At 52.1% G+C, this 24,489-nt stretch overlaps 1 protein-coding gene across 1 annotated transcript in view; it reads right to left on the reverse strand.

The window, feature by feature from the left end:
• Positions 1-4,287: 4,287 nt before the first annotated feature.
• The window catches only part of FA2H (fatty acid 2-hydroxylase), a 47,749-nt gene continuing 27,547 nt past the window's right edge, over positions 4,288-24,489 (reverse strand). The window contains exons 3-7 of the mRNA XM_045795987.2: positions 15,756-15,898; positions 15,067-15,173; positions 8,991-9,163; positions 7,172-7,424; positions 4,288-5,757 (exon numbers count right to left, since the gene is read on the reverse strand). Coding sequence (XP_045651943.1) covers positions 5,678-5,757; positions 7,172-7,424; positions 8,991-9,163; positions 15,067-15,173; positions 15,756-15,898 — 756 coding nt within the window. The 3' untranslated portion in view covers positions 4,288-5,677. The remainder of the gene's footprint in view (positions 5,758-7,171; positions 7,425-8,990; positions 9,164-15,066; positions 15,174-15,755; positions 15,899-24,489) is intronic.

Below are 24,489 nucleotides of genomic sequence, written 5' to 3' on the forward strand. Positions count from 1 at the left end.
AACTTCCTTACTATGATCAAGGACATTTATGAAAAACCCACAGCTGTCATCATACCTAATGGTGAAAGCCTGGATGCTTTCCCTCTAAGATCAGAAACAAGACAAGGATGCTCATACTCGCCACCGCTATTCAACATTTTACCAGAAGTTCTACCCAGACCAATTAGTCAAGAAAAAATAAAGACATCCAAATTGGATAAGGAGATGTAAAACTATCTCTGTTCACAGATGGCATAATCTTGCACAAAGAAAACTCAAAGAATCCATAAAATATGTTTTACTAGAGCTAAAAAAGAATTCATCAGAGTTGCAAGACATAAGACTAACACAAAAATCAGCTGTGTTTCTAGAAATCAGTCATGAAAAATACAAAATGGAAATTAAGAAAACAATTCCATTTACAATAGCAGCCAAAAGAATAAAGTAGGATTAAACGTGACCAAATGGGTGAAAAAACTTGTACACCGAAAAGTATGAAACATTGCTGAAGAAAACGGCAGAGCTGTGGGAGTGAATACCTGGATTCCGCTCCTCTCCATCCTGCCAGTACCTTCAGCTACCTCTACTTGCAGCCGATAAGCAAAGAACACAGCAGTGCAGCTCACAGAGGGTACAGAGTGGGCTGGGGAAAGATGCACAGTGAATGTGGAGAACAAATGGAAAATAACTAGCACATCTCATGATACCAGTGTGTGATGTCTTCGTGAGTGCGTTTCCGTGGCATCTTATTTCTATCAGCTTTTACTCATGGTGCCTTTTTTCCTTGTGTGTTTTGTTTTGTTTTTACTGTGAGTTTATAGTCCTTGGAATTTCATCTGTGGGACTTTTTGGAGGCCTGACTGACGTTACATTTCTCCACAGAAATTTGTAAATCCTTCTTCTGAGAGCCTTGAGGTCTCACCAGTCAGGCATACTTTACACTAAATTTTTGACTTGAGGTGTCTGGGACCACACGGTTTGCATAAATTCAGGCTTCGGACCTCCGTAAGGGCTATGCCTGTGGTTCTACGTTCCCCTTTCTCCTCACCATGCAGGCGATGCCCGGGGAAGGTGGGTTTATTGCTGGTTCACTCTCGTGTCGACAATACAGCCCTTTGGCTCTGTGTCAGATACGTATGGTGATCCTGGTCATATCCCTTCTGTCCTCCTCTGGTCTTCACTTCAGTTGTAGGGGAAGGTTCTTTCTGAACACGGCCTCAGCTTTGATTTCGGCCACAGTTCTGGTGGATATTTCCTAGCAAGCTCTCACTCACCTTATCCCGACTGCACCCCACTTCGAGTGCACATAGCCATCTTTCTGCTTTTGCTCCAGGACCCGTGTCAAAGCCAAAGACTCTGGTCGGCTTGCACACCTGGACAGCTCATATGTGAGGAGGGAGCTGACACCCCTGAGTACAATCCTCAACCAAGAGGAGAGGAAGCTGGTCGATAAATGTTCCAGCCTCTTGTCCTTTAGGTGGACAATCCTGGTAGGTATTCTGTCTGCGTCTCAGGACGCCCCTGCAGAATCATCTGCATGAGAACCTCACATACTCATCCTTATATGGCCCCCCACTTTCCCTTTCTAATCCTTCCCAATTTCTCATGATTTCTGAAATTGTCTTCCGAATTAACTACTATATCCATGTTCTCATTTTAGGGTCAACCTAAATGAAAACCGGATCTCACCTTTATGCTTTTGCTAAAACAGGATTTCTTCTTCTCTTTCGTCTCCTCCTTCCCCTCCTCCCTCTTCTTCTCCTTCTCCTCCTCCGCTTCTTTCCCTTCCCCTTCCTGCACCTTCTTCTTTTTAAATAATTTCTTCTTTCTCCCTGCTACAAACTTATAAGGTATCTGGGATGGAGTGAAGATGAGAGTTCTGGCATTTTCCAAATTTCACATTCAACTTGTAGCATCCTTAGTAGATAAAAGTTATTCGTTGTGCTATTATCAGCTCACTGTAATGAAAGCTCCAGTCGAATTTCTGCAACCATCATATCTTCCTGGAAAATTAGAACCGGAAATTCATGCCCATAGTTCCAGATTTCCCTCAAAAACGGTCAACAAGTCAAAACAGTAAGTCAAGAGAACAGGTAAAGTGGAAAAGTGCTGGAATTTTACAACCATAGACATCTGATTTCAAAGCAGTCACTGTGAGGGCGGTCATAAGGGGCAGAGCCTCATGCTGTCACCAGAGGGCAGCAGAGGCCAGGGAAGAGGTGCAGAAGCATCTATCAAACAATGTCACCTGCCAGAGATCTGACAGAGACAAGACTAACATTTATTGAGGTCTGTTACAAGTTGAGCATTGTGCTGGGCACAATTAGAAATGGTACAAAGTTCAAAGGCAGAGATCAGACGCCAGAACCAATGAGCAACGGAACAGAGTGGAGTTAAGAGGGCAGTTCTTCAGGTCAGCCAAGAAACACCCAAAGACAGCATATCGGGAAGTACAAACACAGTGCCAGAAATAAACGTAATGGCCATGGGCCTGTCGTCTGCCAGGGCAGCTGGGCTGTTGTGACAGAATCAAGTAAGGTAAATTTCGAGGATCCCTGAGAGTCAGTCAGCCTGGATATTTACACCAACCAGAATTTAAATGGCCCTTTGCCCGAGCAAACATTAAACTTTCTTGATGATTTGTGAGTCTTCTCTCACTATAGAAATAAACATAATCAGGGGCGCCTGGTGGCTCAGTCAGTGGAGCGTCCAACTCTTGACTTTGGCTCAGGTCAGGGTCTCAGGGTCGTGAGACCAGGAGATCCAGCCACATCAGGATCCCCACTCGGTGGGGAGTCTGCTTCTCCTCCTTTCTCTGTCCCTCTGCCCCCGCCCCGTGCATCCATGGGCTTCCTCTCTCTATAAAGCAAATAAATCTTAACGAAAAGCCACACACATACAAAAACAAACAAGAAACATAATCATGTGCCATGAGTTCCAGACTTTCCCATCATGCTAACTGTGCTGGCATTTTGATCATGTCTTTGACTCTTACTTATGTCTCTTGCACTTGATGATAAAATCCCCAGACTCTACTAGACGGTCACGCAGTAGGGAATGCACTGTGAGTGCCACCTTGCTGAGGTTAATGGCCTCATGGCACTTACATGCTTTTCTGTACAGTGAGGCTGTCTTCCAAAGGCTCTGTGGAAATTCCTAACCCCCTGGGAAGTTCTAATGGGCATAACAAGAAGCTCTGGGGGAATCTGTCCAATGTTCACGGAGTAGAACTTTTCATTACTAGATTGGCTCGGTTTCACGGTTTTTTCCCTCTAAATCTTCTTATCACCATGCTACAAACTCATTTGGATTTTGGTGTTTCTTACTTGCTCTGTTTCAACCTTTTTACGTAAATTGTTGTTGTTGTTTTAATAATTTTTTTTTTTGCTCAAACTTGCTCACCTTAGACTTTTCTCTGGTGGACTTGCCCATTTACACCTAGTGAATCTCTTCCTTTGCTCCTCCTTTTTGTTTCTTCCTATCCTTTGGGGGCGATGTTCCGTGGTCAGATTTCTGGCACCTCCCAGGAAGTGGAGGTTGTGATTTCTGCCACTTGCACGGGCCTGATTCCAGGTGTTTGTGGGTTGGGTGGCTCGGATAGGTCACACGCATCACAGGCTGGGAGCCACACGGATAAAGCCACCGCGTAGCAGCTGGAGCAGGGACAGGCAGCAGACGCCTGGACTTCTTCCGGGTTGCCAGAGCCTCACCAACATCAGCGTCCTTCCTCTTCCTCTTCCGCTTCCACTTCCGGTTCTGCCTCTGCAAATCCAGTCCACCGCCGCCAGACCGATCGAATTAGACACTGAGTGTTGAGGACAGGTTCCCCAGGTGGGAACTGATGTGGGTGAGAAGACCTCTTGAGAAACTCTTTTATCTGCCCTGAGCTAGCCTGATTTTCTAGTTCCCACTGTGGGCATTTGTTGTTACAGCCTTCCCCCTTTGTTTTGGAAAAGTCCATTGGAATCTCAGTTGGGGTCTGATAAATCCCAGAAGAAACGATATCCCCGCGGTTGGTGGGAGTGACAACCCTCCAACCTCCACCCCAGGCACCAGCAGTGAGGGGAGGTGTGGTCTGCGGAGAATTTTAAAAGTGGAGAATTTTAAAAGTAATAAGACCGCATAAGAAGATAAGACTTGATAAGCTTTTCATCTTCACATTGCTCCTGCGAGTCTACACTGCCTGGTCAGTGATAAAATAAATGCGCTCTCACGGCTGGGCCAGCCACGCCCATCCCCCACCCGGCCGCCCCTCCCCCAGCTATGAAGGTCCGGTGAGGCACCATCAACAAGAGCAACAAACCTTCGTTGATTTTCTTTTTCAGCGTTTTTATTTTTCAAAATATACAATTTATTTACACCTTTATTTCACAATTGTAGTTTGCATATTTATTCTGAAATCTTTAAATAACTCCACAGTAAACAGTACAAATCACAAGATCCCTCACACTGCTTCTCTTTAGCCTTTACGCTCCACGAGTTTTCAGAAAATTTCAAGTAGTAACGGCTTGAGGGTGAGAAGGGAACAGGAACAGGACAAAATTTTTTACATAAGCCTGACATGTAGGATTAGATAGGGCAGTCTGGGCAGCTACTGGGTCTGGGGCCAGACTAAGGGCATCTATATGGTTTATAAATAAGACTCTCGAATGAGCAGTGAGGGTTTTGGTTATGAGGAAGAAGGGGCGGGAACCTCATCTGCTGGGGGTGGTGCAGGGAAGCCAAAGGGGAGGGAGATAAGGCACCGCATGAAGGCCCCTTGGTGTAAGGAGGCACTAGCTGGAAGGGTCCTGAGTGAGGGGGGTAGAGGCCCACCTATGCCAGGTGGAGGTCAAGAATGGCCAGACATGGGGTGGGGCTCCTACCCACACAGAGGCCTCTTTAGCCTCCCTTGGGGAAAAGCTTTGTGATTCTGAAGGCAGGCAGGAGGAGGGGTAGAGAAGCTGGTGGTTCCTAAAGAAAGGGGCCTGGGCTCCCGTCACCTTGGAGGCCACGCCAGCTACCCCCGGCCCATCTGCACAGTCAGGCGAGGGCCGTGCCTGTAGGTGCTGGATGAGTTGCAGCCTGAGGCATCTGGTGCTACAGCTGGCATTTGTGATTGGCGGGGGACAAAGGCACTGCCCCCGGAACTGGAGGTGGCCTGTGGGAGGCATCATGTTGTCTCTTCTTGTGAGAGCCCTTCATCCACCTCAGTGTTCTCCACGCATCAGGAGAACAGCAAGAGCCACCAAACCCTCCCCAGGAAGGGAAGGTGAGGAAGACAAGGGTCACAGGCCCTGCAGACCCGCTCTTTGCACTCCACCATGTGGGGGGCATACGTCCTAGGGAGTCCAAGGTGCTAAGACACAGGTGGGACACAGGCTTGGCCCCAGAGGTCAGTTTCCTTCATTCCCCTCGGGAAAGTCCCCATTGGCCAGGGCCTGGAGCAGCCCCGTGGGCTCAGGGCAGGGATGCTAAGTGGAGAGGCCGGGATGCTCCAAGAAAGAGCTAGTCCCTGAGAGCTACTTGGTGGGTCAGGAGGGCAGTCTCAGGGTCAGTCCCAGTCTTCCTGCTCTCCCCAGCACCCCCACCAAGCACAAAGGCCTGACAAAGGCTGTCCTCCCTGGCCAAGCAAACCTTCTTTGCAGGGTCTGGATGGGGGTGGGGTGGGGCAGGGGCCACGGCTGGGCTGAGGGCAGGACGGTGGGGCTGGGAGTTGTCATTGCATCTTCAGATGGGGTTCTTCCGGTATAAGGGTGTGGAAGAAGTGATCCCACAATTTAGTGCTGATGCCATATCCTAGAGAGGGAGACAAATGGGGAGAAGATGAGGCACTGGTGAAGACGTGTGAGGGATTTCCTCGGGAGGGGAGCCTGGGGAGGGCCAGCACGTAGGTGAGGTTTGAGCCTCTGTCCCTGCTGGCCTTCCCAACTCTCAGGGCCATCCTGGCAGATGAGAGCTTGGTACTTGTGTTTCCAGACTCCGGAGGACGCCACTGAAATAAACCCAAGTTCCTTATCCATCCTGAGTTCCGGAGAGAGCCTGGCCCCTGCCTGACTCTTCCCCTCTCTCTCACACTTCAGCCTCTTCCTTCTCTTTGGAGATGCCAAGTTCATTCCTGCTTCAGAAGCCAGAACAGAGGCTTTGCACCTGTTGCTCCTGGGATGCTCTTTCTCTGGACACTGGACGCTGGTTAGCGGACGCCTCAGCTGTAAAGACAGCTCTGCACTGGCACCTTCCCAGCCCACTCGACCTAGTGCTGTGCCGTCCCGCGTGCCTGCTGAGCACCGACTGCGTGGCTAGAGCTATGGAGGCACTAGATTCCTAATTTCATTTTATTTTAATTGACTTACATTTCAATTTGAAAACGTAGTGTCGATTGAGTTACTGGAAAACTTTTAAGCACGTTTAGGACAACTCACATATATGAATCTACCTTTTTGGCTTTATTTGCAGCCAATTTTATAAACTCTAAATATAGATCAAGTATTTCTAATGAAAACTTAGCACTTGAATCGAGATGTGCTCTAAGTGCAAAGTACACACCAGATGTTGAAGACGTAATATACGAAAAAGAATGTAAAATATTTCATTAGTGATTTTTTACATTGGTTACAGGTTGAAATGATAATATTTTGGATGTAATTGGCTTAATAAAATATATTATTAAAACTAATTATATCTGGGGCACCTGGGTGGCTCAATAGGTTGGGCGTCTGCCTTTGGCTGAGGTCATGATCCCCGGGGTCCTGGAATTGAGTTCCGCAAGTTCTCTGCTCAGCCGGGAGAGTACTTCTCTCTCTGCCCCTCCCCCTGCTTGTGCTTCTTCTCTCTCTCTCTCAACCAAATAAATAAAAATATTTAAAAAAATTTTTTAAAAACCTAATTATAGCTGTTTAATTTTGTCAACGTAGCTACTAGAAAATGTAAAATCACATCTGTGACTCTCATTATATTTTGTTAGACAAAGCTGGACCCTCCCCCACATCCTGTTGGTTTCTTTTCTCTGTGGCCCTTAACACTGCCTAAAATTATCTTTGCTAATTTATTGATTTCCTTGTTGGTCTCCCAGTGAGCACGGTGGGAGCCCCAGACTTGCCTTGCCGTGGATCCCTGGTACCCAGAACAGTGCCTGGCCCTCGCTAGGGGCTCAATGGTGGCTGTCAAATAAATAAGTAAGCAAGTGGGGGAGGCAGGGACGTGTGGGCCTCACCTGACTGCTGATGTGCAAAGTGATGCTTGGCGTGGTGGGCCTTCATGTTGTACAGGTAGGAGCCCTTGTGCGGTGAGCCGAAGTGCAGGTAGTAATGGATCATGTCATAGATGACGTAGCCCAGGAGGCCCCCGGCAAACATAGTGCCCGCCACCGCCTCAGGCAGGAGGAGCCGCAGGATTATGTAGAAGAAGGCAATGCCCAGAGAAGCCGGCACGGGGGGGAAGACCAGGCGGGATTCATCGAAGGGTGCCTGTGGATGGAGAGGCTCACATGTCAGAAGACAGCCAGGCCAACCTGCCTGTAGTCTCCGAACGGCAGAGGATGGAGACAGAGCAGCCCGCCCATTCCAGCGAGGTGGCAGCAACCTGTCATGCATGGGGGAGCCTGGCGCCTTCGATGGCTTTGGGGAGGGTAGGCTGCTGTACTTGAGAGCCCTTGAGAGACTGTCCTGCTCCCATTTCCAAGCCAGCTTGGGACCTGGAAGCCTGTCCAAGAACATGGTGGTGGACGTGATGTGGGTGGGATGCTCACGGCTCAGAGTCCTGCGTTATGCTCATAAGGCCACTTTGGCTCTGGAATTTACAAAGTGCTAGAGAAGAGCCCCACCATCAGATACTGCCCGGGGTCCTCAGACTGAGGCCTGACGTTGTCCGGAGGGCAGCACCCTGGCAGGCTGAGGTTAATGCAGGCTCACAGGGAGGAATGGTACTGGAAGTGTTCATGGATACGTTTTCCCCATCCCCACATCCTAATGGGCGCCCTTTTTAGTTCCGAGGGGGTGTGGTCATGGTGACCCAGAAAAAGAGCCAAGCCTGGCACTGGGGAGCTTCAGAAGCCAAGGGCCGGGCATAGAGGGAAGATTTCAGAGATGCCTTGGTGAGTATTCTGAGAAGAGACAGACCCTCTCTGAGCTGGGGAGGGGGGAAGAGAGAGGGAGCAGGTGATAGCCATAGAGCAATGTGCTGATGTGGGGGAAGGAGGAGGAGAAGATGAGGAAGAGGAAGAGGAAGAAGAAGAAGAAGAAGGGGAAGAGGAGGAGGAAGAAGAAGAAGAAAAAGAAAGGAGGAGGAGGAGGAAGGGGGAGAATTAGAAGAAGAAGGAGGAGGAGAGTTAGAAGAAGGAGGAGGAGGAGAAGGAGAAGAAGAAGACAGGAAGGGAGGGAAGGGGGAGAGAGAAAAGAAGAAAGGGATGCCCTGGGAGAGGCAGAGAACAGCACCGCGCAGGAACGGAGAGGCAGCCGGGGGACACAGCCTCCTCCGTCACCCCTGGCTTCTGCTCTCAGCCTCTGGATGACATACTGTCTGTCCCGGAAGAGCCCCAGGGTGGTGGAGGGTTGAGCACACAGACTCTGGAGTTCACAGAATGGGGCACCACCTCCTGGCTGTGCCAGGTGTGACTTTGGGCAAGTTCCTCCATGTCTTAATTTCTCCAAGTCTCGGTTTGGTGCTCTGTGGACCGGGGAGAACCGCAGCACCACCTTCAGAAGGAAGCTCCACAAGGGCCGTGACTTTTTACTGTTTCGTCCAATGGTGCCTCGAGCAGCGCCCACACCTGGTGAGCACTGGGTGCTGTCTGCTGAATGAATGAACGAACTCGTTGCTGTGCGGGTTAAAGAGGATCTCTCAGATGCACCTGCCGCGGGCCTGGCGTCAGTAAGGACGGCGGGCGGGTTCACAGGCTCGCGCTGCCCACGCCCGGTTCAGATGAGGACCCAGTCACCCCTCCGAGCACCCTCGAGTGCCCTGACTTGGTCCCCAGCTGACCCCCACGAAGCGGGGGCAGCTGGCAGCCCCAGGCGGGAGCCTGCGCCGCTCACCTTGTGGTGCTGGCCGTGCAGCACGAAGTGCAGCATGATGAGGTAATGGCTGTCGCTGGGGGGCTTCATGTGGAACAGGAAGCGGTGGATGAGGTACTCCATCAGGCTCCAGAGGAGCATCCCCAGCACGAAGAGGCCCGGGAACGCAGACTCGGGCATGGCTACCGAGTACTCTGCAGAAGGGCGGGAGACAGAGGCGGGGTCAGGGCGGCGGCCCCAGCGGGCGGTGCCGGCGGGCGGCTCCAGGGTCCCCTCTCGCTGCCCGGCTCCTTGGGAGCGGCTGCGCTCCACCCGGCGGCTGTGGGGCCGGGCCACATCGGACGGGGCTCTTGGGTCAAAATGGGAAGGCGGCCGCGAGGATCTGCGCTGGGCTTGGAGGGGTCCTGCCCTGGCCCCTGCCGGCCGGAGGTCTGAGATCTTCCTTAGGGGGACTAAGGGGAGCAAAGGTGCCAGTGCTGGACCTTTCCCTGGTGCTGTGGCCTGAGTGTCCCCCCCGCCCCCAAATTCTTATGTGAACCGAAACCTCACTGCCTCACTGCCAATGTAAGGGTATTGGGAGGTGGGGCCTTTGGGGGTGCTTAGGTCGTGAGGGTGGAGCCGCCACGAAGAGGACAGGTGCCCTCATAAAATACACCCTACGGAGCTCCTCCCCCTTTCGGCCACCTAAGGATACAACAAGGAGTTTGGGACCTGCAAGGGGGGCCCTCAGCTGATCAGGCTGGCATCCTGATCTTGGACTTGCAGTCTTTGGAACTGTGAGCAATCAATTCCTGTTTTTTACAAGCCACCCAGTCTGTGATGTTTTGTTAAAGCAGTCCGGATGGCTGACATACCTGGGAAGGGTGACCTTGCTTTAGTGGCATAGGGGAGAGGGACGGATGCCCCTCCAGGAGAGCCAGGAGACTAATGATGAAAAATAACAACAAGGGACGGGGGAGGGAGGGGCAGGAGGGACAAAAAAACCCAAGTAGGGAAATCTTAACAGACAAGACTTGAAATCAGCATACAAGGGAGATGCGAAAAACCTGGAGATGATTCGTCCGGAGACCAGAAGACCAGAGAGATGGAATTGTCATCAAGTGCGAGGTTCCCCACCCCCAGCCCTCTGATGACAGCCCGCAGTCTTGCAAGCTCTCATTTCTTGTCCCCACTCGTTCTTGGCTTCACGGGGACGCCAGCTCTAGTCACTGTTTTCTCTACGCCTCTTCTCACTCTGAGTTGTACTTTTCTCCACAAGCCATTGCTTTGGCCAGGCTTCCTCACCCTTTTGAAAAATGACAGCCTTCTTGAAATATAATTCACACATCCCATAATTCACCCCTTAAAGGGTACAATTTAGTGGTTTCTTTAGTATATTCAGTATTGTGCAACCAATCACCGGGCAATTCTAGAACATTTCTGTCACCCCAAAAAGAAACCCTGTCTCCGTTAGCAGTCACTCTCCATTCCTCCCCACTCCTGCTGTTTCCCAGCCCCTGGAAACCACGAATCTGCTTTCTGTCTATGGATTTGCCTATTCTGGACATCCCATATAAGTGAAATTCTGCAACAAGTGGTCTTTTATGACCGGCTTCCTCTACATGTACTATTTTCAAGGCACATCCATTCTGCAGCATGTGCCCGACTTCATTCCTTGTTAAGGCTGAGTATCTTCCATGTGTGTGGATGGACCACCTCTGTGTGTCTCTTCCTCCGCTGAGGGACATCTGGGCTCTTTCCACTTTGGGGCTATTACGGATAATGCTGAGCATTCAAGGACAGGTTTTTGTGTGGGCCTGTTTTCAGTCTCCTCTCCCTGCCTGCTTGGTCACTTGGCTTTTCTCCTCTTCTCTAGATGCCCCTTGTCAGGGACCATCATGGAAATGCTGCCTCTGTCCCCTGCATCAAAGCCTTGACCCTCTACTCTCACATACTCTCTCTGCTGGATCCTGGAAGTTGGCTACACCCACAGGCTACCCCCCTCCACCCCAGTCCCGGACAGCCACTGGCTACAGGGCACCTCCATACGCCTGTCCACAGGCCCCCAAAGTCAACTGCTGTCAGGTGAGGCCAATCACCCTCTTCCTCCTGTCCATCCTGTCACCCTAGGTTGCTCCTCTTGGGTTTCTTCCTCAGCCGGGGGTTCTGACATCCACACGTGACCAAAGCCTAACTTACCCCTCCCTCCCGCATCCATCCAGGCAGCAGGCCCTATGAGTTCTCCCTCTTTAACATCTCTTGGCAAAGTAAAAGAAGCCAGATACAAAAGTCCATGTGTTGTACGATTCCCCTGTATGGAATGTCCAGAACTGGCGAGCGTATGGAGGCAGAAGGTATGTTCGGTGGTTACCAGGGGCTGGGGGCTGGGGAAGTGGGGAGCGACTGTTCAATGGGTATGGAGTTTCCTTTTGGGGTGGAGAAAATGTTCTGGAACTAGGCAAAGGTGGTGGTTGTACCCCTTTGCAAATGTACTAAATGCCACTGAAATGCTCACTTTAAAATGGTTAATTTTATGTTACGGGAATCTCATCTCAATTTTTAAAATATCTCACTGCTCTTAATCCTCTACCACTTTGTCCCCTCTTGCCCAATGAAGCATCTGCCTCCCATCCCAGTTCCCGGCGTCCATGCACTGTTCAAACCCCTCATTTCCTTTAGGTAAAGTGCAAACCCCAGCAGGGCACTCGAAGCCCCTTGAGACCCGTGCTGCCAGTCACATCCCTGCCTCGCTTCCGTGTCCACCTGTGCTGGGACCAAACCAGAGCCCTTGTGGCTCCTTAGATGTACCTCGTCCTCCTTCTTCCCCACTCTCACCATATCCCTAATTTTGCTCATATTTTCTTTACTAGGATTCCCTCCCTGCCCCCTTATCCGTGGAGATTCAGCCCAGGGATCCGCGGTGAGAAGCCTGCGCAGATGCCCTTCACCCCCACCTGGGCTGCTTTCGGATCTCCGCCCCGCCCTTCACATCACACTCCTCATGCTGCACTGTGGCTGCTGTTTTACCCTTCGTCCCCATTTTAAGGCAGAGTAGGCCCAGTGTGGATGACCACAGGTGGCTGGGAAGGAAGAAAGCCCAGGAAGGCAGGGGGAGGAGGTGACCTTCTGGCTCTTTGAAACAGAATCCAGGCCCAGCCCCATTCTGACAAAACAATGAAGGACCAATGTGAACCTGACCTTTTGTACCAGGCTGAGCTGAGGGGTGGGGGAAAGGGTGAACAGTAACCATAAGAGAGCCTTGAAGGCTTCTCAGATGGGACCATACTGCTGACTGCTGACTCAGTGGGGTGCGGGGAAGGAGCAGTGGCCTTCTGCAATGCCTCCCCCACCCAGGGTCTACCAGCCAGGGAGCTGATTTACAGCCAAATACCTAGCAACTGGCACCCTAAGGCTGGCTTCCTCCTCAGTCCACTGGTTCCTAACCTGCAGCACTGCAGGTGACTGTGCCCCAGTGGTGAGCTCAGTGGATGGAAATTCGTCAGGATGTCAGCCTAAGCTGTGTCCACATTTGGTACAAGATGCGTGCCTGACAGCTTTGTGTGAGTGGCCATCTGACCTTGGGGGGGTGCTCGGGTAGGCAAGAAAGCCCTTCTGCTGGGGAAGCTTTGACACCTCTGGGGTCTTTCCAAACAGTCTGGTGAAGTACACAGAGCACAGGCTTTGGATTTGCAGACCTGGGTTCAAATCCTGACTCTGCACCACCTCGGTGTTTTCTCAACAGTAAAATATCCTACCCACCATGAAAGGCTGTTGTTACGATGGAGAAAACAGAATATCTGATTATATGATGAGGCTATTTATTATATAGTAAGATTAATATATTATTATATATTAATACTGGTAATGATATAATGCACCTCATATATAACAAGTAGCCACCGTAATTTTCAAATGGGACCTTTAAAATTTAAGTATGAGGCAAAATACATCTAAGTTCCAACTTGTGGTCCTACCGTGCCCACCTTGTCTTGATTCTCCTTGTAGAGTTCTGGAGGGACCCTGGTTGAAGGAGGAGGTTCCCAGCCCAGCACCCTGCCTCCCCCTGCTCACAGTGCAAGAGCCCTACCTTGCTGCTTAGCTCTCTTGACAGCAGGAAAAGCACTGGACACGCAGGAACTTTCCCTGGCCATAGACTTTGGTCTTGACCTTTGCTCAGGCTCCCACCACAGAGTCCTGGTGGCGGCCTGCATCCCTAGGGTGCTGCCTGGCAATGGTTCCTGCGTGGAGCTCACTCTAATCTGCTCCCAGGAACCGCTCCAGGGGCCCACCTAAATTTGCAGAACTCCTCTGCCTTTCCAAGCATTTTCACATGTGCATCTAGGAATCTCAGCATTGAACTTATGTCTCCATTCAGCTTCCATGGCTCCTTGGCACCCTGACTTTTCTGCCTTTATTCCTGTGCCCCCTCTGTCCAGCAGCTGCACTGGGACCCTGCTGAGCATCCCCTCGCCTCACTCTGTGGCTCTTCTGCTCTCTGCCTGTGGCCTGGGCCCGCCCGATGAGCTGGGGGAGGAGGGAGGGTTGTGGACAGTCTCTCTCACGCCATCATCGCTGCTTGTGCTCACAGACTCTGCCCTGGACCTCTCTTAGACAACGCAGTTCAGCTCTCCGCAGAGGCCTCCTTCGGACCCAGCCCTCAAATCACCCTCCCTGCCACACGCAAGAGTCCCCTGCTATAGGTCAAGTCTCTGCCCGCCCCCTCACCCCAGCATCAGCCCTGTCAGCCCATCCGGTCGGAGCTGGTACCGAGTGGCATCTCTGGAGGAACCCTGCAGAGGGACCCGGGCCAAAGCTCCAGCATCCCCTTCCCCCTCCGGCTGCCAGCCTTGGCGGCCCTGCCACTGTTGGCGATTGTTAGGGGAGCGCCGGGGGGACAGTGGGTGATTCAGTGAGCAGGCCTTCTGAGCAACAAGCCCTGTGCTGTGCCTGAGCCATTCAGTGTGGGCAGAAAAGGGTAACCCTGGCTTGCAGGGTGGGCGTGTTAACCCGTGGTGCACGGGAGCAGCTCCGGGCTCTGCGGGACTGCCTGCAGCCTCCATCTCCCACCCCACCCGGGGCCGGCTGGGAAAACTGAGGCTCTCATCACTGTGGCCTCCTGGTCCCTCTCGCCTAAGCCATTCGGGCCCTTAACTTACTACTCCCGGCAGAGGTGGGCGGGAACGAAGCCCCAGAGTGAGGGGAGAAGGAGCCTGTGTCTGGCAGAGAGGGGGGGCTCTGAAGGCTCACAGTCGGGAATGTGACATGCGATCAGGAGAGGAAAGCCCACCTCAGTGACTCCCAGCAGACCTCTCCCGCCTGTCCCCCAACCTTGCCTTGGTCTGAGCCACCCCCCGGGGACTAGCACCTCCCCGAGGCAGGCTGGGCTAGGACAGGAGACCATCTGGGCAGGTGGCTTATTCCTAGAGGCACAAAGAAGGCAGTAAGCTCGGGAGGCAGGCTGGCAGAAATGGCCACCCCCAAGCCCGTCCTAGCCCTGTGACCTGAGTCACTCACTTGACGTTGAGGCACCATCTCCTCGTCTCTAGAAGGGCAGGACGACAGTACCTCTCTTGTGGGAATGCTGGGAGGGTTAAGGGAAATGGTCCCTGGAAAGCAGGTGGCCTGGCACGCGCTAAGTGCTCAGCAGTGGTTAGTGGGCTCAGTCCAGGTCAGGGCTCTGCTGCAGGGGCCTCTGCCCGGGGAACACTGTGGGTACTCCCACATCTTTCTCTCCCGGTTCTAATCTGTGCTGTGTTCATGGAGCACTGGGAGTCCAGCGCTCAGCTGCGCACCTAATGAAATGATTTCCTTCAGTTTCTTGACATCCCAAGTCACACATTTTCCAGCACTCGACTCAGCGAGAAGCCCACTCCTTTATTGCTATGAAATGATTTCATTTAGTTTCTGCTGACTTGTTGCTGGTTTTGTTTGTTTTGTTTTCCTTTATCCATTTGGGGTTGGGTGGGGGGAGTCTGATACTGTTCTTTGGAAGTCTACTGCTGCAGACGGGGGCTCGTCTACAAACGTCTGTGACGTGGCTTGGGGTTCTGTGCTCTTCGAAACTCAGGACCAGAGACAGCACTGGAGTCTCCTGCCTCCGGGAAGGAACCAACGTTACCTGTGCTGAAGGACTCGAAGAGTCGAACGTTGCCCTGAGCGAGGGTTCGGTAGTGGGACCAACTGACGTACAGCATCAGGGGCATCCAGATGATAGGGACACTGTACCTGCAGGAGAGCCATCAGGGTAAGAGAGAGACATGCACAGGGGCTCGACGGTGTCCAGCTTCCCCAGAGACACATCTCTCAACTAGAGAAGGGATACATGAGACCAAAGCCTCTATGGAAAGCATATGGAGACATAGGGCCAAAGCGGCACTGCTTTTTCTTACAGAGAGACTATAAGTCTATCTGCTACTGTCTCAGAGATAAGTTATTGGCAGAAAAGAACTGCATCCCTGCGGCTAGACTCTGAGTAGCTGGATAGATACTGACCTCTTGTGACAAAGGAGCCAATTGCAGGCAAAATTATTCCCGTGGGCTCTAGAAGCTGGAAAATCCTCAAGAGTCTGGACTAGAATAGGGGTGACACTGAAAGTGGTTTCTGGCTACATGTTCGGTTGCCGCTCACTCAGTGGACAAACCATGCAGAGGAATGGATTATGTCTATGGCATGTTCCACTATCCCCAAGAGCTTGCAGTATAGCTCTGGGCTCTGGGGAGGGCCCCAGTTGCCCCTTCCCTTTCTGTATCTGACTGGCAGCATCAGGAGAGAGGGACAGCCCACCATGGGCCCAGAGCAGAGCTCACCAGACACTCTTGGAGAGGGCCTCGATGAGGTCAGAGTGGAAGAGGCGGATGGGCCTGATCACTGGCTGGTGGACCCACTCATCATACTTCTCTCCCAAGTGGCCTACCTGCCACAGTAGGGGCTTCTGCCAGTCTACCAAATCCTGCAAGAGACAAAGTCAAGTGGACTTGATATTCACACTTGTTCACACTCATTCTTCCGATATCCCGACTCCCATCCTCCACCTCAGCTCCCGTGGTCCCTACGCCACTACCCACCCTTCCACTTCAATGATCCCAGAACTGACCAAGCCACTCATCTCAGACCCTTGGTCACAGAAATGTGATCTAGGACAGGCCCATGACCTCAGGTGGTGCAATGAGCTGTCAGACAGCCTTTCTTCTTTCCTGCTGGAGATGCTATGTTGGCAGGGCATGACCCTGGAGTTGCTAGCCGAGCTTCCCTGCGGACTTGGTTAACACAGAGGATGGCCAAACCGGGAGCTGGAAACACTGAATGTGGGCGATGACACCTGCACACCCAGATCCATCCATGCCTGAAGCCTGAACTCTTTCCCAGGACTCTTTAGTACAGGAACCAATACATTCTGTACTGGTAATAAAAGGGGACTTTTCACTTTTACCATGGGCTTTCTTCTTGATGTTGGCCTGGGTGTTTCATTCATTCATCCATTCAAACTATCATTCATTCAAGAATTTGCTTGCTATTTCACGTTTTTATGTATTTTTATGCAAGCTGCTGAGAAAAATAAACAGGAATATAAGTAACCATCTTTGCTTTATCTAGCTTAGTGCTTAATCAGAGTAGACCCTAGAGTCAGGCCCAGGTACAAATCCTGGCTCCATCACTTACTGTGTGACCTTGGGCAAATTACTTGACCTCTCTGAGTTTCAGCTTCCCCAGCTGAGATGGAAGTAGTAATGATAGTACCTGCCTAAAGTGCTCGGCCACATGAAACATGCCAGGCGAGATAGTTTGTTCAGTGGTGATGCAGGCAGGCTGAGATCAGGAGGCAGAATGACTGGTACAGATGCCTGGGTCCAGGGTTGAAGAAAAAGACTTTGCAGAAAACCCCAGGGTTTGGGCTAGAGCTCACACAACATGGAGGACTCGGAAAGGAGGAAAAGGGAAAGGTGTAGAGGGAGACGTGAAGTTGAGAATGACTGTGGCCCATTTGGTACCTTGACACTGATCTGCAGGGCAGTAGGAAGAAATCTGCTGACAGCTTTAGATGGCAGAACAGCCCGTACCAGGCCCACGACTTGGCACTTTTTCCTCCAGGCCAATTGTATACATATCCTAAGGATACTCACAAACTGATCCGCAGGGAGAGAATATTAGAGGCTCCTTCTACTTGTGATATATTTATCTCATCCACATATGAATATTTTCCAATGTACATAATCCAAGAGTACATTAGCACATGCAGATAATTTATAGATAATTAAAATGGACATGTAATGGAGAATGTGCTCTAAATGTTTCACTCATAGGGATGCAAGATCAAAAAAGCTTGGAAGCTGCTGCGCTAGGCAGTGGGAAGCTCTTAAAGATTTCTGATGAGTCTGTATACTGGAGAAGATTAATCTGGACCAAAATCAGTAGACTGAAACCGGTAAAGAACAATGAATTTGTAGTGAGGGACCATCTTCAAAGCCAGACTCTGCCATTTCTCAGAAGTGGGCAAGTGTCTACCTCTTGGAGCTCCTAGGCTCTCACATCTGTAAAGCCGGTGTGCTCTGACCTACGACCCACAATAGGAGAGAGGGTGAGATGTGTCCGGTTCATGGTGTGTGTCAATAAATCTCCAATATAAGGGAGGTAGGCAGCCACTGAGGGCGAGAAGGGAGGTAGTGTCAGGAAAGGAAAGGAGAGGAAAAGGAGGTATATGTGGAGGGAGAGCACTCAAGCCTGGGAGAAGGAGTCAACAGTGATTCAGAGACCTGTCTTCCCGCACCCCTGGCTGGAATGTCATCCTTGCCCAGACCTCCATGCCAAAGCTGGCATGACCTTAACAGATCTCCCAGCCCTGCCACAGGTGAAACCAGCTCCACTATCACTGCCTTGGAGCAGGGGTGTAGGGTCCTCAGGGCAAGCAGGGAATTCACCGGGCATTCTTTCTAGGCCTGTGACCAGGAGGAAGGCCCAAAGATCTTTGTGGTTCCTGCCATGTGAACTAGGTAATTCCCACGTAGTGGCTGCCTTCCTGCTTCTCAGACTAGGAGAAGACTCAGGTCAACCTAGAGCCGTCCCATTCAGCACCAGTTATACCAGGCAATCACCCAAACTCCACCTGGTGCCTGCTCCCTTCCTGGCCCCAGGCCCCACACCTCCTTGATTTTCTTCCTTGGGTCTCATAGCAAACAGATTCATTGGGTGCATGCTGTCTCATTCCTTCCATTCCTCTGCCTCCTGTCTCTACACATGCACGCACGCAGCACCACCACTACCAGGAAAAAGAACTGGAGGAACCAGCTAGTGGCCCGTATTTAAACCTTATCTTGCAGCAGCCTGCAGAGCCCCACCTGAGGAAGCAAAGCCAGGGTCATGGTGAGAGCTTGCGGCTTTGTCCCAGTTGCAATAACCTTGAGAACTAACATTCACAGAGTATTTGCCACATGCCAAGCATTGTTCTAAACACATTACATGAATTAAATAATTTGAGTAAAAAATAAAAAAGGAAAAAAGGGGATTAAATAATTTGATCCTCACCATACCCCTCACTAGGCAGGTACTATTATTATTGTTATTTTGCAGATGGGAAATGAAGCCGGGTGACTTGCCCAAGGTCACCCAGTTACGTCTTTTTGATGAATTGGCTTAGGAAATAGCCATCTTGGTCCCTGGTAATATTCCTTGTCCCGAAGTCCACTTCGTCTGATGTTAATGGAGCTACTACTGGGCTTCCTTATGTTTGGTGTTTGCATGGTCTGTCTTTTCCCACCCTTTTACTCTCCTCTTGCATATGTCTTTACATTGAAAGTGCATTTCTTGAAGACAGCATATAGCTGGGTCTTGCTTTTTTATCTAGTCCAACAATCTCTGCCTTTTAATTGGAGTGTTTAGTCCATTTACATTTAAAGCTGGGGTAGGTCTACCATCTTGCTGTTTGTTTTCTACTTGTCTCCTCCACCTTCCTTTCTTGTCTTGTTTGCATTAATCAAGTATTTAGAAATATTATTTAAAAAAAGATTTTATTTCTTTATTTGAGAGAGAGAGAGAACACGTGATAGGGAGGGGGAGAGAGAGGGGGCGGGTGAGAAGCAGACTCCCTGCTGAGCAGGAAGCTTGATGTGGGGCTTAATTCCAGGACCCGGAGATCATGACCTTAGCCAATGGCAGACACTAACTGACTGACCCACCCGGGCACCCTGAAACATTCTATATTATAATCTCTATTGGCTTTTTAGCTATGCCCTTCTGTATTTTTCCCACAGTTGCTGCTCTAAGGATGATATTATGCATCCTTAACTTACCACCATCTATCTTGATTGAAACCTCTGGATTTTATATGTTCCATTTTCGCATGTTACACACATCGATGCCTTTTTTCATTTGTACACTTAGCTGAGACTTAGCTACCTTAGACAGTGAACGTTTCTAGCTATAACACGGTGGTATGGCCAGGCAGGCCTCTCAGCCTAGCAGTGGTTTGGGCAAGTTTTTACCTATTGATCCATTTTGCCCTTATTTCATAAAGTGAGTAGAAAACAGCATAGGACTTCTAAGCTTAATTCAGTTGTGACACAGGAAGACTATCTAGGTGAGCAGTAAACCAGGATTCTAGCCTGGATCTTACACCATATTGCAAAGGGAACAGAACAATAGGAGAGCAGATACGGAGCGCTGGTTGTTTTCAGGTGTGGTAGACAGAGCCAGCCCCCTCAGCCTCCCACCCCCTGAACACAGGGGTCTCTTGTTTGATGTCCTGTGGCCCGTCTGGTCTTTGGAGATGACTCTCGTTCCTCCCTGAGTAGATAGTTGTCACTGGCCACTGTACAAATGGCAGACTTGCTGTTTAGAGTTGGTTGCAAGTCTGCCTCTGACCTGCTCCCTGGCCTTGGAGGGCCTCAAACCTGACTCCATGTCAAGCCCATAGTGTGTTTCTGTGAGGCAGCCCTCCACTTCACTCTGGGGGCTGAAGCTCCACCCTAGAAGAATCCCAAGGAGGCTCACTCTCCCCTCTGCGAACATCCCCCTCAGTCCTCAGTGGCCAACACCTGTATCTCCACTACGTGGAGCCTTAGGCCGCTATTCCAGGGGAAATAAAGTGAGACATCCATGCAAGTACAGAAATCAAGCTTGCTGGCCTCCTCCCCATTTTATGGGGAAGAACATTGAGGCCCAGAGGGGACAAGTGACTCTTGAGATGGGATTGGTTGGTCCTGGAGTGGGAGCTCCCCCCAACTCCCCTGCCCAGTCTTCCCTCCTACAATCTCCTGAGGGATGGGACATTCACCATATGCTCAACCTTGATTTAGATAGTAGGTACACCGATGGACGAGGTGTCCTTTCTCTATTCTCTTCCAGTCCTTATCACTGACAGAGAAAGCCTCAGCTGGATACTAATACGGCCAGCACCTCTCATTCACTTACGGGGTCATTTCCAACATGGCGGCTGTCTGGGAACTGGTCTTGAGAAGGGAGGATGGTAAGAGAGGACAGCTCAGAATCCAATGAGATGGGAAGATGGGAATCCAAATAAATTTCACGTCCTCTTCGCCCTTGGATGATCCCTTGGATCCTTAGTCCTCCCAAACAAATGGCTCTCTTCCTCCCCCTCCTAGCACCTGGTCCTGGCCCCTTCCCACCCCTACCTTCTCAGGCTCTGGGACCCTGGAACACACGGGCAAAGATCTGTGGCTTCTATTCGAGGCTGAATGGGGAAAGGAGGGGGGACAAACCACAGACCACACCTCCAGTTCCCAGGCATCTGGGGGCTTCCAGAGCTGCCTTCTCAAGAGCAAATCCTCCTTTTTACAGAGGTGAAGCCTGATGCTCAGAGACAGCAAGTGATTCACTCAGGGGTGCCCAGCTAAAGCTGACTGTGTGGGTGAGGGTGAAGATATACCCAGAAACTGCTTGTTGGGGGTGGGGGGGTCCTTTTATGAACTCAAAAGTCCCGTGCAACAGGCTGGGCCCCAGGAAACACATGCAAATTGGGATAAATTTGGCCAAATTCCTACTCCCCTCCCACACCCAGCTCTGCCCCTGACCCAAGGGAGGGGGAGGGCTCCCAGGGGCTATGTCAGGAATGCAGCCGCAGCAAGGCCTGCCGGGGGGGAAAGGGCAGCCGGCTGCCCAGAGGGAGCACGGGAAGCTGTGCATGCTGCCAGGGTTGGAAGGGGGCCTCCTCTGTTCCCCAGGTCCCCCTCTTCCCAGGCAGCACAGGGGCCAGGTGGCACAGAGCTCTTCCCAGGGGCAGCCACCGCTCAGGAATGGCTAGCTGGGAATCCGCTTTCCCCTGATAGGGCACATGTGAAGAGAGGGGGCCGCTGCTCCGAGCCAGCAGTTCTTCCCAGCTCCACGGCCACCGCGACCTAAGGCGACTGTTTAAAGCAATATCCCCCCAAACCTCACAGCTCATAGCTCCGTGGATACCTCCTGAGTCAGGAAGGTTGGGGATGGGCTTCCAACCAGCAGTACCCAGTGCGGAGAGGAGTGAGGACAAGAAGCCCTACAAGAATCCCAGTCATTGTTTCTTCGTCCTTCTCATAGGCCCCCTGGGCCCAGTCTTCACAGCCATTATCCTACATAAACTGATTTTGAGAGCTAGAGCCTGAGACGACCCCATTCTATAGATGTGGAGACTGAGGTCAGATGCTCAATGGTCTATGCTAGGTCTAGACAGGACCCGCACCAAGCCAACCCGAGGTCTCAACCACAGGGCCCGGGGGCCTCCTATCAGCTGGCTCAGGGCCCTGTGGCTGTGAATTCCCCAGCACAGAGGCTTTGAGGGTCCCACAGGGGCCTTACAGGGTGGCTGCAGGCCTGTCCTGTACAGTCTAACGGGGGTCCCCAGATGGACAAGCTCAAGTCCACAAAGACAGTTCTGGTCCACCCACCTCCTCCTTCTACCCAGGGGAAGTGGTAGTCTAAGGCGTCCCCCAACTTCAGAGATGAGTGTGGCCGGGAAGCAAGGGTGAAGGGCCAGACCCCAGGGAGAGAGAAGGTCTGGCCATGTCATACAGAAAGTCAGTGGGACCTCAGTCCTCGGGGCTGAAGAACAGCAGAGGCACCTGCCCTGCCCCCCATCCCAAAGCAAGGTTGGCTGGTCTTTCATCAGCAGCATACTTTCTATACCCTTTCCTACATTTCCTGATCCTCCTGATAACCCCATGTATGGGGTGGGAATAATTTCCTCCATGTTGCAGATAAACAGACCTGGAGCTGTGTGTGGCCACCTAGGCATATGCCCTGTCCCCCCGCCTGCCCCATCCACTGCCTTCGTAGGGACACAGAGGGCAGTGCCCACCCAGCGCACCTGCCTGTTTTCTTCCTGGGAGCAGGTATTTTCTGAGCACCGCTGAGCACTTTGGAAGAGGGGCCAGGAGTCTGGTCAAGGTGGCAAGCAGGGAAGAGACTCGGAATACCTGGGTCCCACAAGGACAGCCTTTGGGAGGTCCCTGTGGGTCTCTCTGGGCAGCGGGACTCTCTCAACGCCTACCCTGGGGAGGGTCAAGGTGAGAAAGGAGGCCCAAGGAGACCCAAGGTGACTGGGGGACAGAGTGCGGGGAGGTGAGCCAGGCCTGCACCCACAGGGTTATGTGCATGGGGATGTGTGTGTAGGGGACCTGGGGTTGGAGAGCCTACTGCTGCATACGGCTTTGTAAGACCCCTGGCTGGATGATTCTACCTGTTTCTGAGGGGAAGAGAATGGGCCTCAACCACTGGGAGCCCTGGGGCTGGTAGCAGTCTGTTGGAACAGTTCTGTCTTTGCCCAAGTCAGGATGGGGAAGAAGATTATACCTCAGCCTCCCCCCTCCCTTCTGCCATCCCCTCTCCCAGGACAGGCCACAGGCTCTTATCCTTGCCCACTGTCAGAGTGGAAGGGTTCCAGGGTACGCAGCTGGGCTCCACAGTAACTCCGGGCTGGGCCGCTAAGCTGACTCGCAGAGTCACTTTGGGGCGGAGACTTAGACTCTTATTCGTCAGTTAAATCAGGATCCTTCCAATCCTTTCCCTGTCCTGTTGTTGAAAGGATTAAATCAGATAATAGATATAAACTGCCTTGCCCAGTGTCTGGCCTGTGGTTAGAGCTCAATAAAAGAAGTGTTAATTCAGTGCTAACCCCGCTGCCCGCTGCCCGGGGGTTCTGCAACCCCCTCAAACCCCACCAGTTCTATCTGGTTCCTGGGAGGCTGGCCCCCCCCCCGAAGTTGAAGTCTGAGGGGCGGAGGAAGCTGCTGTGGGTAGGGGCGAGGCTCTGACACCGATGCGCTCAAGGGGTGAAAAGAGGCAGTGGGACAAATAGGACAGGTGTGCCTAGAAGCCAGGGCCTCTCCGGCCACCTGTAACCGGGCAGGCTCCAGGCTGGCTGGGTTCCAGAACATAGGGAGAGACAAGCAGGGCATAGTGCAGCGTGAGGAGCTTCAGTGTGGTTTCTCATCCCACAAGGAAGCTTGGATCCTGCCCGGCTGAGTGATCGAAGGAATGATTTAGAAATTGTTCCAGTAAAATCCCACGCAGAGCCTGAAAATCAGACCACACAGCACCTCTGAGCAGGGCAGGGCACCCTGCCACTTCCGGGCCCTTTCTGCCGTCTTTTTAGAAGCTTCCACCTTTGCCCTGGTGCCCATCTCAGTTTCCCCTCACTCCTTCCAGCACAGCCTACTCCTCCTCCAGCCTCTAGGGCTAGGGAGGCTGGGTTCTGGAAGCTGAGACTCCCTTCCTTGGTAGCACCCAGAGGGGGCTCCCGTTGAATGCAAAACACTCAGGGTTAACTTTGGCAAGTCCTTCCACCCCAGGAATGGTGTGCAAGTGCACCTGAGGCCTGGGGAACCCTGGTGGGGGCAAAGCTACCACCGTCTTGGCCTCTTTCCACAGCTCCCCAGGGTCCAGACCCAACGGACCCACCCAAGCCTCTGGCCTGGGGCAGAAACAGATGGAGGGTTTAAATCAGACCAGCGGCTTAGGGGCTCTCCCAGCCTCTCCACTCCCCAAGAGGGGCTGGGATTGACCACGTGGTAGACGAATTCAAAAATAAGAAAAAACTAGCAAAGCACTTCTCCCTGTCCCTGGGAAGCCCAGCTTTCCGTGCTGACCCCCACTGTCCCCAGTGGGGCTGGTGGGGTGGGCCCTTGCCAGAGCAGGTCCGCATGCTGTCACTCAGCCTGGAGACAGAGGAGGGGGGAAGGAGGAAGAGAGAAAGTGTGTGAAAGAGAATGACAGAGGAGCCGGGAAGGTGAGTCAGGCTGTGCTGGGAAGAAGCCAGGAGTAGGCCCTGGGAGGGGAGGCAGGGGGGAGGCCCCTCTTTCCCTCTGGTGGGGACAGGGTCCGGGATAATGGCAGAACAGGACTCGATTCCTCCTCTCCCTGCCTTATACAGTGACATGGCTCAGGTCAGCCTGGAGCCAGGAGCCTGGAGAGACTCAGAGGACCCTTCCCGGGATGGGGGCGGGGGGAGCGCTGGAAATGCAGGAAGGATCTGCTTGTCCCCAGCCAGCCTCTTATGACAGCCCCCTCCCTTCCAGATGGTTCTTTCTTGCCATTGCACCACAGGGCTGCCCATAT

This window comes from Ursus americanus, chromosome 21 (assembly GCF_024610735.1).
Source record: "Ursus americanus isolate L20-20 chromosome 21, mUrsAme1.1.p, whole genome shotgun sequence".
Taxonomy (NCBI): Eukaryota; Metazoa; Chordata; class Mammalia; order Carnivora; family Ursidae; genus Ursus; species Ursus americanus.